The sequence below is a fragment of the Ptychodera flava genome, chromosome 13 (genome assembly GCF_041260155.1).
Source record: "Ptychodera flava strain L36383 chromosome 13, AS_Pfla_20210202, whole genome shotgun sequence".
In the NCBI taxonomy this organism is placed as follows: Eukaryota; Metazoa; Hemichordata; class Enteropneusta; family Ptychoderidae; genus Ptychodera; species Ptychodera flava.
In genome coordinates, this window is record NC_091940.1 from 24,006,611 (window position 1) to 24,023,624 (window position 17,014).

General features: G+C 38.6%; 2 protein-coding genes across 2 annotated transcripts in view; one reads left to right on the plus strand and one right to left on the minus strand.

Moving 5' to 3' along the window:
* Positions 1–589: 589 nt before the first annotated feature.
* On the minus strand, positions 590–15,166 carry LOC139147936 (E3 ubiquitin-protein ligase MYLIP-like). The gene is made up of 9 exons (XM_070719169.1): positions 14,893–15,166; positions 13,530–13,683; positions 10,658–10,848; positions 10,273–10,404; positions 9,597–9,670; positions 3,719–3,896; positions 2,659–2,876; positions 1,701–1,896; positions 590–1,472 (listed from the first exon to the last, which is right to left on the minus strand). The coding sequence occupies exons 2-9, from the start codon at positions 13,614–13,616 to the stop codon at positions 968–970; spliced, it is 1,581 nt and encodes a 526-aa protein (XP_070575270.1). The 5' UTR covers positions 13,617–13,683; positions 14,893–15,166; the 3' UTR covers positions 590–967.
* Positions 1,973–17,014, plus strand: part of LOC139147935 (amine oxidase [flavin-containing] B-like) — a 77,580-nt gene continuing 62,538 nt past the window's right edge. Inside the window, exon 1 of the mRNA XM_070719168.1 lies at positions 1,973–2,003. Within this exon, the coding sequence (XP_070575269.1) occupies positions 1,988–2,003 (16 nt within the window). The 5' untranslated portion in view covers positions 1,973–1,987. The remainder of the gene's footprint in view (positions 2,004–17,014) is intronic.

Here is a 17,014-nt window from a genome sequence, read left to right on the forward strand (position 1 = left end):
ACTTCAGGAATGTCTTTTATCATATTTTACTTGTACAGATTGTTTCATATTTTACATGTAAGTCTCAGTGCTCCCTTTTGTGTGCAAGAGATTTAGTTTACGTGCCATGATGTTACCAAGAGACGATTCATTTGGAGATATTTCCGGTTTCTGTAATATGCATAGCAGTACTAGCATTCTTCCCATATTTTATCCTTGTCGATGTCATGTATATTTTCTGCGCTCTGTCTTGTGGCTTTTTGGTCTTTTTTTCTATAGATTTGTTGGGTTTTTTTGCCATTTTTTTACTAATCAACTTTTCCGTAAGTGCCAGCCGTCAGGCGCCGTTGACAAGAATAAAATAAAATAAGTGATTTCTCCTTGCTATTATTCATGCATATGGTTTATGGTAGAGGCACTCATGTTAATTTTGTTGTAATTAAATTAAATCTTCCTTAATTCTCAATCTTTTCGAAGACTAATAAGCAGAACAGATATATTCCAGGTTCAATCCGCGACGTGACGCGGCCATTCAACTCACTCGAAACACCATTTGTGAGAATACTTTACAAAATAATACCAATAAAAACTACGAACACATGGTTATTTTAATGAAAAATGTCATTTTAATTCCGTAAAAAACGACAAATTCAAGTCCACCAACAGTGAATTAGTCGAACTTGAAATATGATACATTATCCCTGAGAGCAAAAGTTGCACAATCTAAGAGGATATCAACATGTCAGGGAACAAAGTTGAAAATTAAGAACACAACTCGTCTTATGATATATTCTAATGAGTGATATGGTATAATTGAATTTTTAGATATAAAGGCATAATTTTTTAGCAAAGTTAAAAAGACGCATTACCCTGTGTCCTCATAAGGTGACCTTGAATATCAATAATGTTATGAGCAAGTTAACAGAAAGTCTTCGAATACGAAGGCTATCAATGAGGTATACGTTGGTTCAATGTTTATGGGTAAAATTCACTGCATAAATATGGTTTGAAGCCAACGGATCTCTGTTCTACAGACCGGGCACTCGGAGCACTGACTTGCGCACTGCCGACAGCAGACCATGTGACCACACGGACAGAAAGCTGTGTTCATTCTCGCGTCCATGCAAATTTTACAGGTCAGTGATTCTTCAATGTCCTGGAGCTTTCTGCGGAGTACAAAGCTCGTAGATTTCTTATTTTGCCGATCGGTCGGCGGTGTGTAGTTCACGAAGTCGACATCGCAATCCAGCAAGTCTCCTGTCGAGGTCCACTTTCGGACAGCGACCTCATGCGACGAATAGTTTAGTTCACCTTCGTTTTCAAAAGTTTGAAGGAGATTGCCAGCGGACATGCTTCTCCCCCTGTACTGAAGATCGCCGTTTCCGTTGATTTCGGAAATACTTGTTTCGCTTTGCCTGAGACGCATTTGACGAAGTTGTCGCCTAGTAGGTTCGTGGAATCCTGCCCTGAAGCTGTCCGATGAACGCCTTTGTCTGTGAAATATGAAATGAAGATAACTTGTGATATAGCTCAAGGTGTTTATCATAATCATCATCAGAATCATCATAATTATCATAATCATTATCATCATACGTATCATCATCATTACCATCATCATCGTCTTCGTCGTTGTCGCTGTCAACGTTGTTGTTGTTGTTGTGTTGTATGCCTTTAAATTAAAGACAAGCAAAAATATTTTAAACATTGTAGATGATCTTTACCTCAAATTACCAGTGCCTCTCGATTGTGACTCCGAAGTACTGTCGGCAGTATCAATGCCCAGTTCACGTTTGATCTTGTCGATGACCTCATTTTGAGTACGGATGACGTCATACCTGAAATGTTTGGCCCCGGTCAGCGATGAAGATCGTGGGCGAAACAGCGACGCGACGCTTTCCAAGAAATTCCCGTGATATCCTGCGTGGGATCAAGAAAAAAAAGCGTGCAATCTAAATACGAATACAGAACAGAGGTCACTGCGCATGCTGATACCAAGCCTCTGTGAACGATGGGAAGCATGAAAGGTAAGGACTGAAAAGTCGTAAAGTTGCAGTTTTGGCACTATCACTAATTATCTGACCAATGTTTTCTGGATGTGAGTTGACATAAATGTCATAGCTAGCTAGCCCGACCATGATCACTGATGGATACGGCAATTTTACAGGTACTCGGAGGACCTTCGCAAAGTTATATATCTCACAAGTCAAAGCGATTCTCAAACGTTTGAATGACAGCAAATTTTCTTCCCTGCCTGTTGAAAGCGAGGTCGTATAGTTATGCTTATTTATATGCACGTGTCTGAAAAAAGGGAAGGAAAGACTGGTACCAAAACACTTCAGACAAACAATGGTATATGATGTTAATGCAAAACTGTGCCTCCAGGGATTGAGCTACAGTAAAATAATTTGGTATAACGCTTTTCTACTTTAGTGCGTTATTGAGAATTGAGGGGCCTTGTCTGCTGAATTTATAAATATGGAAAGTATACAAAGTATTGACGCTTCACAGTCAGACAAGTTTAGAACCTACTCACGGTCTATAGTTTGAGTCCTTGAACCCAGAATTCGTAGAAATGCACGGCTAAGTTCAAGTAGGCTGTCGTCGAAAATCTGACGATCTATCAATCAATCAATCAATCAATCAATCATATCCTGTGAAGTTTCATCACCGTGAACGTACCGGATTGTTTAATCCACTTGTCAACCGTTGTGCGTCTATGGAAGACTCGCATCTCAGTCAGGGACCGGTGGACGGCCATGGCGGCGGTTTTGCTCTGCATTTGGAAGCATTTCTTCCGTGTGGTCTTCTGCCCCGCTGACGTAGCCGTTTCCGTGGCAACCACCACGGCGAAGTGTTTCCCCTGGCACTTGGTCTGTTTTATGTCGTCGAAGTCGTAACTGCAATCGATAAGGAGATATGGTAGGCTTAAAATAGGAGCTCAGGATGTAGTAGAAATAGATAAACAGGGCAGTTTAGAGACAGACCCGTCACCCCAATTCCGATGACACATCTCTAAATCAATATCTACTATGGATTGCAGTGATCACGTTGTAGGCTGAAATAATTGTCGGTAGCAGCACTAGATAATCCATAATCTATATCAAAGACAAATTCCATTCCCTTACGAATTTCCAACATCGCATTTATAACTAACTGCAAATCTGTTGAGTGAACCATCAGGAAAAAAGTAACACGAATTTTCATTTCCAACTTCTTCAATTAAAACAACCAAGCGGAAATTAACCAATAACGACACTCCATTTTGGGTTTTTATCAAGCGACATCGGCGCTGCTTGCGATCACAAAGCGCTAGGGCCTTTACATAAAGACACAGGATTTCACATGTTGTATCCTCTAAACACCTTAAATACTTTCCAATACTCCTGTGAGAGTGTATAGCAGGAAGCAACTAGGGCAGGAACATTGCCCCGGTACAATAATTGTAAACCAAGTTTTACAATCTCTCTGGCGCTTTCCCTTGTATTAATTTGACAGCCAATCAAATGATGAAAATCTCAAGAGGGTACTCCTCTTGAAAACTGACAAATAAGACGGCAACGTGAAAACCTTAAACTTCTGGTAGGTAAAGCCTGGCCGTACTGCCTAATGTCTAAGCTAGCGGCCTTGACATTTACGGTAAAATCTATTTACACTCAATAAAACGCACTCGTATTCGGTCCTTATCTTACACTGAAGGTTGTCACGTGCAGTCATGGGTACTAGAATGCATATCACACACCTGTGTATGACGATTTTTCGATTTCTGTCGAAGATTTTCACCGTGTTCTCTTTTATGCCTATCTCCACTGGTTCCCTGTCGGTGTCACATGACCAAGCCGCGTGAGTTTCCATGCCGTATTTCTCCAGTTGATTCATCTCCAGCAGAAAGTTTAACGTCGCCGTGTCTGCATCCATACCTAAGGGTCAAAGTTGATGGTGTTATAGAGGCGTGTTTTCTAAGGGCACCTTCATTGGCCGGATCTTGTGTAGAGCATTTTCAAAACACACATCCAAAATTCTTTTTTTAACTTTCATTACATGCATACTTTTTTTCCAAAATTCCCACCCTGTTTTCCACCCGACTTTTTTTAATGTGAATCGAAACAGCAACTAGCTGTTAATAATTTTTCTGCAGCATTTTATTTCACCACTTTGACCACCCACTATAGATCTAACGCCCCGCCCCTAAATTCCATGTTTTTTTGCATTCTATTTGCTAGCAATGCAAACATCCTGTGGGATATCGATACACGATAATTCACTGGTCTGGACAACTGCATGGAAAGGCAGGTTTGGTGGTCAGGACAATACACCTCATGCCATTTTATCTGACCATCCCTGACAAATGCTATTAACCTTGACAGAACTGAAATTCACAAATGTATGATCGGATTATGCTTCCGAGATGATTTTTTTCTGGGAAGGAATTTTAAACTTTGCACTGGACAAAATTTCAAGGTGTTCTCCACATTGCTGTAATATATATCTTGCGTATTTTTCTTATCACTTCAAATATCGGGCAAGTGAAAAGTAAAGATTGTCATCGTGATATTGTTCGAGCGAGATTGAGTTAAATTGGTAACGTCTTTGAGCATATTTAAAACATCGTAAGAAAGCCGACTGTATCAAAACCTGTGGGTAGATAGTTTTGGTAGAAATGCTGTCAACGATGTCAACAATGTCTTGCTACTTTGCCATCTCCCCTCTTTGACCAATGTATGTAACATGTACTATAAATATGACTGTATCTACAATCGTAAGAAAAACTCGATTCAAGCGTCAGAGATATTGTCAATGTTTAAGCGCGCAAGGGAAACCTTTTGATTATGATTACTGGACTGCGGAAAAAAACCCGATGAACGTCACCAACAAACCCGATATAATCTTGAAATCATTATGAAACCACCTGTTGATTAAGAGTCAATGCCAATGTGATTTTCATTCAGTTACCCCGGGACATTTACTACCTACCAGTTTTGGGTTATGGTAATTGATAAGGTTTAACACGGTGAGTATCTGGTGTCGTCCGGGGAAAGTGTCATGCTACCCGTCACCAACATATTGCAGTGGCGCTATGGCGTGGGTTGCATCGCCGTTGCATCATGTCCGCAAGAAACAGCAAATTTTACGTTAAATTTTCTCCAGTTTGTGCCGAAACTTTGCTAGCAAGTGTTTGAAGACTCCTGGACTGATGTAGGGAAGTTTCTTAGCCGTTCTTCCTCGTATATCCATTGAAATTGGACGTTTTCACTTTGCTATTCCTCTGAGCACGTTCTGACTGGTTTGCAGAAAATCTTATTCAACTGTCCATTGTACCGCTGCTAATTACCATACCTTGCACATTTTTGAACCATGCCGAAATGCAACGACTGTGGTGGAACAAAGAATGTAAGCATCAACCAAGATGACGTTCCTTTGTGCAGAAAATGCAAAGGCAAACAAAAGGTGGCAATATCACCAGGTGCACCACGTGAAGATTTGAATAACGACACGCCTGATTCTACATCGCAGCAACTTCAAATGATCAAAACGCAACTTGGTTGCCTACCAAATCTGCTGGAGACCGTCCGCGAAATTAAAGAGTCTCAGAAGACAATAACAACATCACTAGAGTATCTCAACGCAACTTTTGAAGAAACCGGGATCGAATGAATGAGATTGAAGAAGAAAACAGAGAGCTGAAAAAGATAAATGAAGATCTGATGAAAAGAATGAGTAAGATGGAAAAGGAAATGGATGAACACAATCAATATAGCAGATTGGTGAACTTAGAAATACAAGGAATACCTCAGATGCCAAATGAAAATACTAATCACATCGCCCTGAAAGTCCTAAAGGTAATTGACACTGATATAAGCGAGAAGGATATCGAAATCTCACATAGGATTGGGGATCTGGAAAGAGAAGATAGACCCATTATTATCAAATTTAACAGCAGGAAGGCACGTGATAAAATATACAATAATCGAAAGAAGATAAGAAATATGATGACTGACAACTTAGGATACACAGGAAGGAAGCATATATATATCAACGAAAATCTCACTAGCAAGCGACGGAGTCTGATGGGCTAAGTAAATGTGAGACGTAAAACTGTCAAGTACAAATTTTTATGGACTTATAACGGGCGAATCTATGTACGTAAACAACATGGATCACCATCGATTTTCATTAATACAGAAGAGGACTTACAAAAAATCGTCTGATCCTGTTAACTATTTGATGTTTTACCTCCTTGTAATGAGTTTATGAAACTTCTATGAGATATTGTCATCAAGACGAAACACTTGAAAACTGCAAATCTTATTCCTCCCAGGAATTCAGTGATTTGATCGCTACCAAACATGATTCGGTTTTTTCAATATCCCACAGTAATGCCCGCTCTCTCAGTAAAAACTTTGAAGAGGTACAGCTTTTTTATGAAATTTTGGTTGAGAGTAAATTTAAAATTATAACCATGTCAGAAGTATGGCAAGTCGACCACAATGACCTCTTTCAGTTAAAAGATTATACACTTGTTACCAAGTGTCGTACAAAACATAGGGGCGGCGGAGTTGGTGCTTATATACACTCGTCCCTGAGTTACACTGTTATTGATTTTGAAAACTTCCACTTATGTCATTCCGAGTCATTATGGTTGGAAGTCGACTTAGGAAGGAATAAAATGCTTACAATTGGCATAATTTACAGACAGCCGCAAACAAATGTTACTGAGTTTACTGAAAGTCTAGAATCACTCCTTGAAAACATTTGTCGCAAAAATACCGATTGTATCCTGATTGGTGACTTTAACATTAACGCTTTCAACGAACACAATAATGAAAGCAGTAATCTTAAAAATTGTCTTTATTGTTACAATTTCAAACAACTTATCACTGTTCCTACACGTGTAACAGACACTTCTAGTACACTTCTGGATCATTTGTATACCAATGTACACTCATGTTTAGTTACTTCTGGGTCCATAGAGGTAGATATCTCGGACCATTTGGCCATTTTTGGAATCTTTGAACAGCTTGAAAATCATTTCAAGTCGACAGATCAAATCACATTCAGAGATTACTCAAGGCTGAATGTTCAGAAGTTTCAACACGAACTTCGTGTAACCAACTGGTCTGGAGTTTACAATAGTAATGAAGTAAATGCTGCATATGAGTATTTCTCCAAAACATTTCTAAGTGTATGTAATAAACATGCTCCCCTCATTACTAAAACCAATAATCTTAGGACAAGGGTACCAAAACCTTGGATAACCAACGGAATTAAAAAATCAATTAGACGAAAGCATAGATTATTTTCTAAAGTCATTAAAAGTAATTACAATCCTGAGGTTTTTGCAAAATATCGAAGACACCGTAATATTCTCACAAATATACTTAAAAAGGCAAAGCAAAGGTTTTACTTTGATCAATTTTCACATCACTGTGAAAATATGAATAAAACATGGGAGATTGTTAATGATATATTAGGCAGGGGCAAAAAGAAAATGGGCTTACCAAAGTATTTGGAGGTTACATCACCTAATAGCGGGCTTTTGACGAAAGTTTCTGATCAACATGCCATAATTAACGAATTTAACAACTTTTTTGTCTCAGTGGGAGAAAACCTTGCAAGTGAAATTAATGACATTAGTAATAATAGTGCACACTTAGAGAATGCACAAAAGAATTCTTTTTTTCTCCATGGTGTAACTAACGAAGACGTTATTGATACGTTAAATGGGCTAGATGAAAAGAAGGCTGTTGGCTTCGATAACATCAGCCCGAAATTAATAGTTTGGGCTAAAGAGTATATCTCAAGGCCACTATGTTATATAATTAATTTATCTTTTTCCTTGGGAGTTTTTCCAAATCAACTAAAAATTGCAAAAGTCACCCCTATCTATAAAAAAGGGGCGCCCACAGACCCTGGAAATTATCGCCCAATTTCTGTATTACCACAGTTCAGCAAAGTATTTGAGAAAATAATAAATAAGCAGATCACCTCTTACTTAAATAGCTTTTCTTTGTTGTATCACCATCAATATGGGTTCAGAGAAAAATTTAGCACAAAACTTGCAATTGTAGATTTGGTTCAGAAGTTAAGTGATGAAATTGACAGAGGAAGAACAGTTATTGGGATATTTTTAGACTTGAAAAAAGCTTTTGATACCGTTAATCATAGTATCTTAATCGACAAATTATATGCATATGGAATACGTGGGGTTGCCTTGGATCTTTTTAAAAACTACCTCTCCGATAGGAAACAACTTGTATGTGTAAATGGGGTTCAGTCTCAAGAACTTCCAATTACCTGTGGAGTCCCACAGGGGTCTGTACTGGGACCCACTCTTTTTCTCATTTATGTCAATGACCTGGCAAACTGTACAGATTTCTTTGATAGTCGCCTATTTGCTGATGATACTAGTTTATTTCATTCTTTTGACTCAAGTGAAGTCATAAATTTACATTATGTTAATGAAAAGTTACAGCATGTAGTTGACTGGTGTAATAATAACAAATTAACAATAAATACAAAAAAGACTGAGTATGTAATATTCCGGGGTAAAAATAGATTAGTACAATGCCAAGGCATAATCAGTATTAAAGGGGAACAGATTTATGAAGTTCAAAGCACTCAATACATTGGGGTTGACCTAGATAATAAACTTACCTGGAAAGAACATACAAATAAAGTTAACAAAATAATAAGTTCTAAGGCAGGTATATTATATAAAATTAAGCACATTGTCCCCCAACCAACATTGTTACTACTTTATAATTGTTTCATTTTACCACATATCTCTTATTCGTTAGAAGTATGGGGGAATACGTACGCAACTTACCTTAAGCCTATATATCTTACCCAAAAACGAATAGTACGTACTCTTACAAACTCCAACAGATTTGAGCATACACAACCATTGTTTCATGAGTTGGAAATTCTTGATGTCTTTAAGCAATATACCTATCAAACTGTACTTTTTGTTTATGATAATATAAGTGGGAATTTTCCTTCAGACATTCCTTGTTACTTTTTAAGCATTCAACATCTGTATCCTACTCGGTCGAAAGACAAGGGAAATCTTCTCATCCCTAAATATACCACTAATATAGGACAGTGTTCAATGAAATACTCTGGTGTTACACTCTGGAACCAAATCCCAGAAAGTATAAGATCTTTGAGATCTAAGTCAAAAGTTAAAAGAGACCTGAAACGTCATCTCTTGTTTATCTGACAGGTTTTCTTCTCTTTCATGTATATTTTCTACGACAAAGTTTTATAATTTATGTACTTACATTGACATAGAATTTATTTCAAATATCGAGGATAGGTCACAATGTTCAACATGACGCCCTATGGCAAAATGATAGATTCAGCAATTGTGAATGGTAGGGGGCTGGACTCGATTAGTATGATACTATTTTCTAGTCCCTACCCAATTTACTAATCCTTAATGTGTCTGTATTTTTCTTTTTCTTTTCTGTTCTATTGGGAAATAAAATATCCTTATCCTTATCCTACATGCTATGCTTAACCACCATCTGCCGGGGGGGGGGGGGGGGGGCCGCGCGTGGTTGATAGTAGCGGGTAGAATTAAGAGGGAGATGGTGGATGTTACAGAAAAAGGGACTCACCCTGTAGTCTATCGTGATAGGCAGCCACGGCCTGGTTTAGTTCACAAGTCCAGTCAGGGGCATAGGCAGGATACCTGAAATGTCAAATGACATAAATATGAGCATGTTTTGATATCTAAGGTTTCAATAGTTTCAAACAATAGCGCCACCACATTTTTCATAGAAAAGACAAATGTCAATTTTAAGGAGACGTTGCTCGCGTTGTTTCCATGTGTAAGTCATTCCGAACAACGAACCCTCACCACGTTAGGGTGCCCTCTGTACCAAATCAAAGGCTTTGACGCTGTGTACTTATATCTTGTTTTGTTCAAAATGCTTGCCTAGGGCAGATAAATTTCCTTGAAATGGGTGGTTATGGAAAATTTACAAGCCATTTTATAAAGGAAGGTGAAACAACGCACGCAGTCTACAGATACAATGCGCTTAGAAGCGCATAGAGCTAGTCTTATTGAATTCAATTAATTCATATATGATTCGAAGAGATACAGAGAGGTAAACTCATATGACATTTATAGATTTAAAGATAGACACATACATACATACATACATACATACATACATACATACATACATACATACATACATACATACATACATACATACATACATACATACATACATACATACATACATACATACATACATACATACATACATACAAAGGAAGATATCTAACCTAATCTGGCCGTCTGTGTGGTCACCGAACTCGACTTGCGCGATCAACGCGGATAGAATTATAATCTGACGTCGATTCAAATCAAAGTTTCCCTCGAGGAGTTCAGATTTCAACTGGAGATAAAATTGCCGCCTGAAACAAAAACAGAATCAAATATCGCAGTGATTAGAAGAGAATCTCCTGAGCGTTGGTAAAAAGAAATAAGAGAATCGATTAACAGATTGGTTTTTAGAAGAATCTTCAAATGATGCCTTTATCCTCACACAACTAAGCAAACAAGCAAATAAAGAATAAAGTACAAAAACAAATATAAAACTAAATCAGAAATTTGTAGGATTTCTCTTTCAGAATGACAAACTTATGTACTGAGCAGAGTGTTATTTACCTGGTTTCCTTTTGTAGAATATGACGTGGGTTGACGAAAAATTTGACCCTCAATTCCATTCGGTATGGCGGGAAATTGGGAACTTGATCACGGATTGAATTTCTCAGATTCAGCCACAGCCTTTCGCCCTTCTTGCCGGTGTACCGTAATCCGAAATAGTCAGTCTCGATGATTCCGAGTCTTTGGCATACCTGCAAGTACCAAGAGAAGATATCGTCTGTCTGTGAATGCGTTTTGACGTGTTTTTTGAATCAAATTGGTTACAAATATCTAACAGATCATAGAAAAAAAACGCAAAAAGCAAATCATAGTAAGGTTTGACATACATGAAAAACCGAAAAAAATGCCTTTTGCTGCGAAAAATTCGATTCACTTTATTTAATCCATCCCCTCCTTGATCATGCAAATATTGTTTTTTTCCCGTTAGGCTGTTTATCCATCCATGCATTCCAAACATGTGTCGTAACTCATGAGCTGTTCAACAGGTTTCAACGGGCTTGCTGCATAAGCACACATAAAATCTTGATAGTTTTACATGATATCGCCAATCAGGCATATAAAATGTTAAAGTCACGTTACATCGAAAAATTGATTATTGTATACCTGTCGAATTTACCATGTGGAAAACATTCAAATTGTGCATTATATTGAGAGTAGTTCACAAATGTGACGAGACCGCGTGTTCAATCCTGTCGCGACGAAAGCCTTTGACAAACTGTTGCAACGTGCGTGAAACCGAACGCGCACGATAAAGCTACACAGTTTACTCAGTTTACTACGAACTATTTCATATTCACGCCGCCTGGTGTTTGATTACCTGCCATGCGTTGGAGTTGACATCATTTGCAGAGGCGGGGAAATTGCAGAGAAAGCTTTACCGACGGATACTTTCTATGAACAGTGCAACACCCTGCAGTATGGATAGCTTTACAATCCGAAAGTTACAAGTTGACCAGGATTTTACCCGATAGTATCATTGAAGGAGATATCTTTGTGATTCTGTTAAGGACATTTCTAGCGCATTCAATAGAAAGATTTTACTGCAATTTTAACCTACAGTGGCATATAAACAAATGCATCTAGCTGGATGGGTCAACATTATTATTGAAGATTGTCTTGATATCACGACCTTGTCACAAGTGATGCAGGGATTCCCTCTATTAAGACTATTAACGGGGCAAAAACCAAATGCTTTAGACACACTATCCCTGATGGGTCCCCTTTCCATCACTATCGGAGTCGTATTGCCCATGTATGGCATGCCTCTGCTTTTCAATTCCAGCGAATATGTTTATCCGGTAATGAATAAAGTTTGCTTCGTAAAGCTCAATCCGATCATAGAGCGGGCATTCTTGAACGCCTCCGATCCGTGAACGTACTGTGCTCTGTAAAGTGTGATCTGATTTAGTGTAACTGTATGAGACTCACTGACTGTACGTCTTCACAGTCATGGGTCTGTAATTGTGATGGCTTGTCTGAGAGGACAAACAAAGCCAGACAGTGGAGAGTGACTCATTTCGAACACACAAAGAAGTTTTACGTGTAAAATAATGCGGGCCCTTGAATTGGCAACTTTCCAAACGCGAAAAAAATACGTATTTATCGTAATTACACAGAGTTCCCATACGGAACGGTTGAACAATTTCGACTATTATTGATCCTAGCTAATTAATTTCAATGGGACAGAGTTATTCGCGTTGGACCAGAAGGGGGATCGGTTAATTTCTTGCTGTGTTGTTCATTTCGTTCTGATGTTTTCTTCACTGGTGACAATCACTGAAGGTAACGAGTGTGGCAAAGTCTGACGGGGCAAGTGTCGGCAAGTGTATTCTTCGACACAAGCGTGATTACCCGCCGCCGTCCTTTGTCTCTTAAGACTTTAAAGTGTGGAAGAGAAAAGAACCGTGGCACAAAAATAAATGTTGATAATGTTTTCGGTATTCCCTAGGTAGGCAATCACTTCCAATTAAGTCTGGCTCTGACACGATGCCTTTGACGTCTACAGGAAATTCCATAATGATGAGGGTACACTTTTAAAACCGCAACTCTGTTTATGCGACATCAGCACAGAGTTGACTGAAATTGAAGCAGCTTTCGAAAGGGATCGATAGATCTGCCAGCATAATTCACGCGGGATTGTTTTCTTCAGAATGCATCCGCGCTTGAGTTAAGGTGAAATTCTTAGAACACAGTCTATTGTTAGCACACGGACAACAGTCTGACTCATTCACTGACTGTTAAGAGAAGCGCCAATGGACCGTATACACTTGAAAAGCCTCAACTCTGTTATAGGAGAGTATAGAATGACCTGATCAAAATACCGCTCTAGGGTTAGGTAAACAAATAAACGCACGAGAACACTTACCTGGTGTGTGTAGAAATCACGCACATAGTACTTGCATGTACATACATACATACATACATACATACATACATACATACATACATACATACATACATACATACATACATACATACATACATATGTGTGTACATGTTTACATACACAGTTTCGATCTGTTTTTCTTTCTGCATATCATTTTTCAATGGCGAAAAATGTTTTAACGAAATTGAACTTGATCCATTACAAGTGCACATTCACGTACAAACGGAAAGACATAAGTAACGTAACGCGATACCGTTCATGAACGTGCTGCCAAGAAATATACTACAGGCCACTGTCTTAATAACCTTTGAAGTCATCCCGTGTTTGCATGTGTTGACTCACGAGCACTTTGTCATCTGTTCAGGGTACATTTACAAATACATCACAATTCATGCACATGCTTTCCAGTTGACCGTGACAAAAAATCAACAAATCCAGCTCATACTACGGACACGTTTGTTTCGCTGAAGATATTTCATCCCTTACCTCATCCAGACATTTTTGGCCGATCGCTTTTGGCGCAACGACCACTTCCTCCACTACGGCGTCGGGTCTCCGAACCAAACACCACATTGTTGCTCGCTGTCTGTGAAATTAATAACCGATCTGATGGCAACACCTAGCAGTTTTCCCCCTTTTCCTGTGTTCCAATGAAGAAAAATGCATAAATTTAAATAGTTAATCAAGTATACTTTAGCCGAAACAATCTGAATAATGGTTAATATTTCCTCTTCTTTCATATTCGACTAATCAAGGTAAATTTGAATTTACAATGACGCTCTGCTCAACATCTGATGGGAAAAATCTTTCCTACACACTTTCGCCGATCAAACATTAACCAGCCTTCTGTGTTTTTCCTCCCACAAATATTTTGGTGACGTAGGCGGTCAGGTGCAAGTACGATTTCATTGTTGCTCTGTGACTGAACAAATATTGTCATGGTTGCTAGTTCTAGATAAGGTGACCTTCGGGTTTTTTTCACAGCGGTATTAGTTTACAGAGAGTTATTCTACTGTACTGTGGTCAGTTTTTCAGGCTTTTCGCGGCTGTTTGATCACTGCAGTGTGAAGTCAAGGAGATCTACCAAAGACTGCTCGATTATGCTCGTAAGGTCATTGTAGGGAAAAAACATGAATTTAAACTTTTGTCCTTCAGAAATCTGCAAATCAGCCGCAAATACTTCATCAATCACAAATTCCCACATTTCTTCAAATCCTGATGGCTTGTATTGCTAGCGGAGACATTATTTTTGAATGTTTACTCGATTCTCGATGACAGTTCAAACTATTGTGATTAGCATTATCGTTATGATTGACTCTACGTAAATATAACATTAAGAGTCGATTTGCTCATCGGTTATTTCAAGAATACCCGAAATATTACGATTAGATTAGATTAATCTCTTTGAACGTTTTGTAAGATATCAGTCATTCACTTATTCTTGTTTTGTCATTTTTTCAGAGAGAGAGAGAGAGAGAGAGAGAGAGAGAGAGAGAGAGAGAGAGAGAGAGAGAGAGAGAGAGAGAGAGAGAGAGCTATTTCGTCCGAAAGCGAGTAAATCAGCGTTTCTCTTAAATTTATGAAATGATTCAGACATACACCTAACTACCCGGCCGGTAAAATGATTGTTAGCGATAGCAAAGTGAGCTTTGCAAACATCTTCGAAAATTAACATTTTAGTACGGAAAATTATTATCAAAAAACGACAACATTATTATGTCAGAAATCTAGTCAGATAGGCCTATATCATTATTTGCCTCTATAGTTCAAATTATTCAATGGAATGAAACCCAATTCCATATTAAAATACTACAACTTTCAACTAAATACATGCATCTAAGAAACTTACCGTCTGTGCGCTGATGATCTTGTCCTTGTTTGCACGTCTAGTTACTGAACTGAATGAAGTTCTCCATCGGGTGTCATTTTCCTTTTTGATGTCGACCACGCGGAGAATGACTGTTGTTTTCACGGATTATTGACCACGAGGCTTGCCTGGAAAGGCGGAATCTCCAGGCCGAGCGCTAGAGTCAGGATGCGTGACCGGCGCCCCAATAGGCGGCTGGCGATCGCGAAATTCCGCCAAACCGGAAGTTCACACTGGAAGCGTTCTGTGAAGTGTTCAGCGGCTCGGTGGAAAAGTGAATAACAATAGGTAGAAATCTATTGTCATGATAATACACTCACATTGTTGGCTATTGAAGGAAAGCGGACGTGGACATATATGGTTTCAGAGCGATTTAATCTCGATTTCTCTTATTTATAATTATGATCTATAGTCCATTATTATCTGCGTACAGGTGAATGAAGACACAGGGTGGTGATAAATTGCTACAAACACCAGGACTGTAAAGCGTTATAACCCACGTAGATATCGTATTTATGCGTAGTTCTGTTGATTTCGCTGTCTTTCATGAAGATCCAACCTTAAAGGTTACTGACGGGCAAATTTCTTCATGACCATAAAATAATTCACGTTCGACGAGCTTCTGTGATTCATTATCACTTGTTCGGTTGCTAGCATCACAGTAGGTGTCGAAATAATTCTAAAAATTACACTGCCGTTGAATTGGCCCGATGCCAGATCGATGCTTGAGAACCTCTTCTTTGAACAGGAAATAAAGTAATACTTCTGTTAATTTTTACCAATACACTATGCATGAGTATCTCACTTTCTTCGGAGCTTGCTCAGAAATGGGCAAGAGCGCAATGTCTGGTCGTCGCATGCACTGGTGCTGCAACTGGTCTAAACTCGCGGGAATCCACAGAATCTTACTTGAGTCATCATGGTAACGTAGGTACGTGCTGTGGTCGATAAGGATAGCACCAGAGGAGTGTTACTATTGTGCACCTAGTCCGATTCTTTTGCACGGCCAGTGCGCCAGCTCGGCCTTACTTGTCAATGATATATTAACGAATATTGCTTCATGAATTAAAGTGTTAAGTGCCTCGAAAGTGAAAGACTTAAAACTCTTATTTGCTCAAACTTTCGTCAATGAAAAAAATCAACTATTCTCTTACCGAAGCGAGAACAGAAGTCAGAGGTCACCGTGCAAAGTTTTGTACTAGAGAAACAAATTATTTAACATTTACAGATTTTTAAATTCAATGTGGCCGCCATTCCTGTGTTAACTCTGAGGGAGAAAATAAATTATGAAAAAACTAAGACGGTGATATTGTTCTTTCTCCAAAAGCTTTAAAATGAGTCCAACAACATGGTAGATCAGTAAAGAATTGTTAAAATCTGAGAGTCCGAATATCTATCCCCGAGGTGCATTCAGGCAAATTTGCTGCCGCTGCAAAAAAAAATTGAAGACGGCGTTTCATCATAGACAACTCATTGTCTGTGGTTTCATGCAGTTGTACCGCTTCTGTTATTCTCGGTGAGCGTTTTGATTGAACTTGAAAATGATGGGAGCAGTCGGCACTTAACTTTGACTTTGTGAATCTTTTGAGTGATTCGGTGGACAGGCTGGCAAAATAATTTGAACGAAAATAGATGAACCAGAATAGTAATATAGTAATAGTATATGAATCGATGGATGAAATAAAGAAACTGAAAGTTTACATACAATCTCCTTACAGAGAATGGCCAAGCTAGTTTTATTTCAAACTTTCAAAAGTGTACATAATACTGTATCTGCTAACCCCGATTATCAATGAACTTAGAACTTGAATTTTCAACATTATTGGGTATGCGAGAACGTAGTCTAGCGAAACACCATGTGATGAAAATAAGGTGGTCTAAATCTACATGGTCGAACAAGTAATTAGAATTGGGAGATTTTGTTCTGCCGATCACCAACGTGGGGAAATTGCCCTGACCAAATAACTCGTTAGTAGCTTATAAGGTAAAATACGTTGTTTTCTTTGAAATACAACACAGAGAGATGGTAAAGCAATAGACTCACACGTAGGTAAGATTTGTAATGAAAAAAAAAGTTTATGACATTTATTGATCATATTCATAA

Bases quoted from the DNA above. Each gene is read 5' to 3' on its own strand.
- LOC139147936 (XM_070719169.1), bottom strand. From the start codon at position 13,616: ATGTGGTGTTTGGTTCGGAGACCCGACGCCGTAGTGGAGGAAGTGGTC. The intron at 1,897-2,658 runs GTACGTTCACGG...GATCCCACGCAG, and splicing joins CAAGTGGATTAAACAATCCG to GATATCACGGGAATTTCTTG. The intron at 1,473-1,700 runs GTAAAGATCATC...CATATTTCACAG, and splicing joins AGAGGCACTGGTAATTTGAG to ACAAAGGCGTTCATCGGACA.